At 39.5% G+C, this 6,472-nt stretch overlaps 1 protein-coding gene across 1 annotated transcript; it reads right to left on the bottom strand.

Moving 5' to 3' along the window:
• Positions 1-500: 500 nt before the first annotated feature.
• Positions 501-1,322, bottom strand: LOC108248062. The gene is made up of 2 exons (XM_017436540.3): positions 801-1,322; positions 501-733 (listed from the first exon to the last, which is right to left on the bottom strand). The coding sequence occupies exons 1-2, from the start codon at positions 1,302-1,304 to the stop codon at positions 611-613; spliced, it is 627 nt and encodes a 208-aa protein (XP_017292029.1). The 5' UTR covers positions 1,305-1,322; the 3' UTR covers positions 501-610.
• Between the last annotated feature and the right edge of the window lie 5,150 nt (positions 1,323-6,472).

Here is a 6,472-nt window from a genome sequence, read left to right as displayed (position 1 = left end):
CCATTCGTGTTATGGTGTTTGTTAAAGATAACAGGATCCCACTTAGAGCTCTGATGCATGAGAGTCAGACTGTGGGCAACTGTACTGTCCCTTTGATTTCTTCTCCTTCCTGCAGACAGGTCACACAACAACTTACTGGTCTAAATGTTTGTTGCCCCTGCAAAACTAATGATAAAGCCAGAATTCAACTTTATGATCAAATTGTAGATGTAAGATGTGTAATTTTTAAACTGAAATTTGAAGAGTTTGTGGATAATGTAGGAATGTCAACATTTTCTACAAGTGCAGAACTAAAAAGTTCAGTTTTTGCAAAAAACGTTACAGTCATGGCAAAAAAAATTTAAATTAACCTTAGCTGCACAATAAACATCTGGATTTTTTGTTTAAAAAGGCAAGTGATTATTGTTAGAATTTAAGCCAGTTTACATGTGAAACTAAAAAGCATGATGAACTGGTAGGGAAACAAGTTTATGAGACTGGAAACAATGACAACACTCTCATAAAAGGCAATGTCAGAACCACCAGTAGACAATTTATTGGGATTTTCCCAGTAAACGTTTGACTGTCAGAGTCCCACATTAAGCTGGAGAGAGCTTGAACGCTGTTGAGTTCAGTTGATGTAGTGGCACTCCACTCCGATCACTGTTCTCTGGCTCCTTGTAATGAGACTTGTGCCCAATATTCTGGGGTCATAGATCAGCTTAAAAACATAAACGAAGCCAGCCTCATTTACCTGTGGACAAGACAGGGGAAAACAATTAAAAATGATCTCAATAACCAGTTAAATTTGAACTTCGTACCTCCAGTGTGCTTCCACAGTTATGCAGCTCAGACTCAAAGATCAGCACATGAGATAAGTCGTCGATCTCAACAGGTGGACAGCCTCCAAGTGTGATTTCATCTGGATTTACCAACTTGCCGATGCCCAGCAGGTCCTGACTCACTTCCACCTGGACCTTACTCTCCCCACACTTCACAGCTACCCTGTTTGACACCACTGGCTGTTGCACGTTCAGCTGGACAGGAGGCCTGATCTCCGGCTCCACCTGCTCTACTGGAAACTTCCATCTGAGTTTATCATCTGCAGACTGGAGCCACTTTGAATGAAACCTGCCAACCAGCTCAGCAAACAGACTGGAGTGTTCTTTCTGAGGTCCGACTGCTGACTTGAATTCTTTCACTATGTCAGGAGTTTGTGTGCCAGCCATCCAGTAACCTGATGGTCTCACACCACGGAGACGAGCACCACTCAGCCTGACACCTGCCAGAACAAAGCTGAGCACAATAAACTGCCTGGACTCCATTGCTGCATCTAGAGATTTTCTCTCCACAGCTTTTTAAACACTGAGACAGGGTGACTCCTCCCTCTGGCTCATTAACTCAATCCCTCTCCACACCTGAGGATGTCACAGCTGATCATCACCAGCTGATTGCTCCATTCAGAACCTGAAGTCCTCAGACTGAGAGTCAGATACAACAACACCACACCACTGTTCAAATACAACTCAAACTTTGCAGGTCAAAACTATGAAATGAAAAATTAAATTGTGTAAATATATAATTGAGAAAATGTACTAAAGTATCAAAAAATACAATACATAATCTCAAATTGTCTTTCTTCTTCAGCCTTATGTTTTTTATTTTTCTGTATAAATATACACACATATGTATATATATATGTATGTAAGTATGTATGTATATTGGCAATCTAACAACTGCATATGCTATGGTATTTTTTACCCTTTCATAGATCAAAACTTTCAGCTCATTCAGGAAATGGGTGATTTGTCCTTTGGTTTTTGAAACTTTTATATTTTTCAAAATATTTACCTTCATTTGCAAGCTTTTTCCCTATAGAAATACATTAGGATCTCTTCAAGTCCTTCAAAACCTGTTTATTTATTTACCCTTTACTTAAATAATGGGTAAATAAAAAAAAAAGTTTGGTTTCTTAGAAATAACTACAAAACTAGTAAAATAAAGAAAAAAATAATAAAAAACACTGTTCTCTTTGAAACCTGCTTCAGCATACTTACTCTGATTTTGTCTTTCTATGTTACTTTTAGCTACTCCTTTGATATGTTTATTCCACTTTTGTCCTCTCTTTTAACAAAAGATTAATTGGTCTTCTCCAGGCTGAAAGCGATAATCACAGAAGCTTCTTTTCTGAACATTACAGAGAATTTGACCAGTTTTTCCATTTGCTCCCACAGATACTTTTGGTGACTGCACTCAGTGAGGAACCTTCCTAAACAAACAAAGAATGGTTGACCAGTACCCCCTTTTTTCTGTGGGTGATTGAAATATTGAGGTTTCACTACTATAAAATTGTACCTACTATACACTGGCACCTCTTCTCTCTTGCTGAACATGGGAGTGAAATTTTAAGATTGTTTGGGGTTTTTGTTGTTTTTTGAGCAAAGTACGTTCTTTGGACACAAATACCACACTGAAGCAAATTTGCAAGACTCTTCTACCATCACACGAGAAACTGATAAAGTCATACAGAAACCAATTACTGAGAGTTATTGCTGCAGAACCTGGTTCCACAAGCTGTTGAACCATGAGGTGGAGTTAGATTTTCACACAGCTTCAACATTTATGTTTAGGATTGATTTCAGATGTTCTCTGCCATGTGTTGGTCATCTCAAGTTACATTTAACTCATTGTAGGTGCTGAAAAGATCCAAATGATTTTTAATTATGCTTTGATGCATTTAAAATTAAAGACCTGGCATTCCTTGAAAGAATATGTATCACCTGCCAAGTTTTAAACTAAAATCATCTTATGCTTAGAAGAAACAGTTATAGCCATTTTGGTCAAACCTGGTAAAGGCCTTATCAATGATTTCAGTTTCGCAAAACACGTTAGAATGCAAAAGTAGTTCATAGGTACAAGAAACACTTTCAATGCATGAATTAAAGAAATTAATGTTTCATAGCAATGTGTTGCATTAGATTGCCATTAGCTCGAGTTTATTTAGCTTTAGCTGAGGTTTATGGAAACTGACATAAACCAGGTATTAGTCCAAAGAGAGAAGCCGAAACCAGACACAGACACTCGGGATAAGGCAAGTGATTTATTTACATGTGCAGATATTTACAGTGAGGAACAATCAGGAGCAGTCTGAAAAGCAAGGAGTAGTAAGGCAAGTCATGGGTACAGGTTCCAATATTGCCAGAACTGAAGGAATAGTGAGTAATGTTTTCTTTTCTTACAGGTTCGAGAGGCATTCGTGGCATTGAGGAGAGGGCAGAGTTTCCAGCGGCAATCCGGGAGGTAAGGAGTCCAGCGGTCCAGCAAAGGTAAGTTTGTCCAGTAGTGATTCAGGTAAGTTCCAGTCAGGCAGTGATCATCGAGACGAGGCATGTAACCTGAGGCGAAAAGCACACAGCAACCAAATTAACAAAGATCTTAAACTTAGGGTTAGAACCAACGGCTGAGATCCTAACCAGCAGGTTTGATGCTCCAGCGATGATCTGGAACCAGCCTAAGGCTTAAATGCTGGATCTGCTCATCAGGGACAATCAGTTGCAGCTGGAGAGGGAAAGGTTAGTAGCGTCGCCCAACAGGCGGAGCTAACTCCAGATCCTCACAGAATCTATGTTCACACCACAGTTTGACCCTCTGAAACACATGTACAAGTATTACAGAAACTGTATGTAATTTTTATGTGGTTTAAATACAAAAAGGGAATATTTACAAACTTATTACAGATCAAGGAATGAAACATGAGCCCTTCGATTGCTCAGATGGTAGAGTGGCGGATTACAGGTTGTTGACAGAGATCCTCAGACCACTGGTTTGACTCCAGCTCAAAGGAGGTTACTCTTTAAACCAGTTACCAGTGTATCACTCATGCTGCTCCTAATCCCAAATAAATGGTGAGGGTTGTGTCAGGATGGGCATTTGGCATGAAACAGTTTTGCCGAAACAAACATGCAAGTTCATCCAAGTCACCATACCAGATCAGTCGAGGCTCAGGTTAACAATGACCGTCAACGGTGCTGTTAGCAAACAGGGTGCTGGCAGAAATTGTGTTAATCAAAAACTACGAGGAGGGAAATGTTCCAAAACACAGAGGGAGAAGAGGAAAGTCAAGAGTGTAGGACTGAGGGTAGCAACTCTAAACGTAGGGACAATGACAGACAAAGGTAGAAAGCTGACTGACATGATGCAGAGGAGGAAGGTAGATGTATTATGTGTGCAAGAGACAAAGTGGAAGTGCAGCAAGCCTCACAGCATTGGGACAGGGTTTAAGCTTTAAGCTGTTTTACCATGGTGTGGATAGGAAGAAAAATGGAATAGGGGTGGTCCTGAAGGAGGAGTTGGCAAGGAATCTAGTCGAGGTGTAAAGAGTGTCAGACAGGGTGATGTGTCTGAAGGTAGAAGTAGATGGTCTGATGTTCAATGTTGCCAGTGGATAGGATTAGAAATTAGGTCATCAGAGGTACAGCACAAGTTGAACGACTGGGAGGTAAAGTTAGAGAGGCCAGACTGAGATGGTTTGGACATGTGCAGAGGAGGGACAGTGGGTATATTGGTAGAAGGATGTTAGAGATGCAGCTGCCAGGAAAAAGACAAAGAGTAGATATATGGATGCAGTTGAGAGGACATGGAGGTAGTTGGAGTGAGGACAGAGGATGCAGAAGACAGAGTTAGATGGAGGAGAACAGCTCGCAGTGGTGACCCCTGAAAAGAGAACAGCTGAAAGAAAAAGAAGAAGGAATGAATTATGAATAAAATGGTTCCAGTAATTTGATGGTAAAAAGGAGTGAGTAATGCAATACTGTAAGGTCTAAAATATAAATTCATATCTTATTTGTGGATGGAGAGGACTGAAACCCTTGAATTGATTCTCAGATTTTATTCTGACTTCCTATCATTTTTACTCAAAAGAACAAAGGAAAATAAAAGTACTTTTAAATAACGGGTCTAACTGTTGATAACGCAGAATTAATGCTGAATAGTTTTTGACACTAAACTATAATGAGCAAGCAAGGATCTGGAGTTCAGACAGTCAGGAGGTTCTTCCTACTAACATGCAGTCGGTGATCCAGGCAGGAGGAGCTGAAGATGGATGTTACACACAGGATGGATCCCCGCAGACAAGAGAGAGACCTTGGAACAGATCCTGAAAGGCTCACATTGGTCTAGCCTACAGTGTCTCAGGAGTTAAAATTACCCAGAATTCATTGGAGATGATTTTCTCAGATGGAAGAGAACGTGCAGAGAATTCTCACAGATGAAGTTGGAGACAGATTCAGCTGTGTCTGGTGTGTGTCTGTGTCTAGCTTGAAAAATCAGTTAAAAAAGCATCAAAGTTCATTTGATTTATTTCCCAGAAAGAAGTCATAGAAGTATCCAAAAGTTCAATAAAACAAAGTTAAGTCACCTAAAACGGTAAATCCTGTAAAGTTAAGATGAGGAAACTGAGATTTTTGATCAGGAAGGAGACATTCAGTCAGTGTTGCCTAATCAGTCATAAACAACAGAGTCTTTGTCCTGAAGTTCTGTTCAGCAAGATTTAGAAGAGTGTTTTTAAAAAGAACTAAGAGAGAGGATGAGCTAAGAGCTAAGGTATTTATGATGATGGATATAGACAGTTTTATGTCTTGGTTCTGGCTGCTATAGGTCATGTTTAGATTAACTGACCAATGAAGGAAAGACACATTTATTTTCTGCTCCTTTTCTGAAAGAAAATAACTGAGAGAGTATTTTAACATATAAGAAACCAAAAGTTTAAACTTTAATATCTAATTTTCTAATCCTCTCATTCTTTCAAATACTCAAAAGCTGTAAGTTCCTTAGTGCCATAATGAATCAGCTTTTCTAAAAACACTGCTAGAAGTGTACATAATTGTAACAGCAAAACTCCACATGTACATTTTACTAATGAGGGAATATGAGGGGTTACTCATCAAACACATATATCAGAGTTTATTAAAGATTATTTTTTTAACATCAGATGTTGGAGGAAGAGGAGAGGTTAAGGGAAAAATCATTGATTAAAACAAATACAGATTTAAATCATGAAGTACTAGTACATGTAACAAAAACACACGAATGAACAAAGAATAATTGTTTAGCTTTCATGAGTTTGCAGTTTTTCAAAGTTTCACTGAAAGTTAGACACACTGAGAAACTTCATGCAGACGAGCCCGCTCATCAGATAAAGGATATTGTTTTGGGGTTTAGGCTCCTTGTTACCATGGAGACAATATTAAATTAGGAGTCTGTGACTGGCTGGAAATTACCCCGGTGCTTTTGGTTTATTTGAAGACTTTGGTTTGCGTACAATTATTTTCCTCCATGGGAATGACTGTGGGGTACCAGGCCCTTTGATACGGGCTGTTAGGTCCCTTTATGACCGGTGTCAGAGCTTGGTCCGCATTGCCGGCAGTAAGTCGGACTCGTTTCCGGTGAGAGTTGGACTCCGCCAAAGTTGCCCTTTGTCACCGATTCTGTTCAT

Source organism: Kryptolebias marmoratus, linkage group LG2 (genome assembly GCF_001649575.2).
Source record: "Kryptolebias marmoratus isolate JLee-2015 linkage group LG2, ASM164957v2, whole genome shotgun sequence".
Lineage (NCBI taxonomy): Eukaryota > Metazoa > Chordata > Actinopteri > Cyprinodontiformes > Rivulidae > Kryptolebias > Kryptolebias marmoratus.
This window is presented reverse-complemented; position numbering and strand designations above follow the sequence as displayed.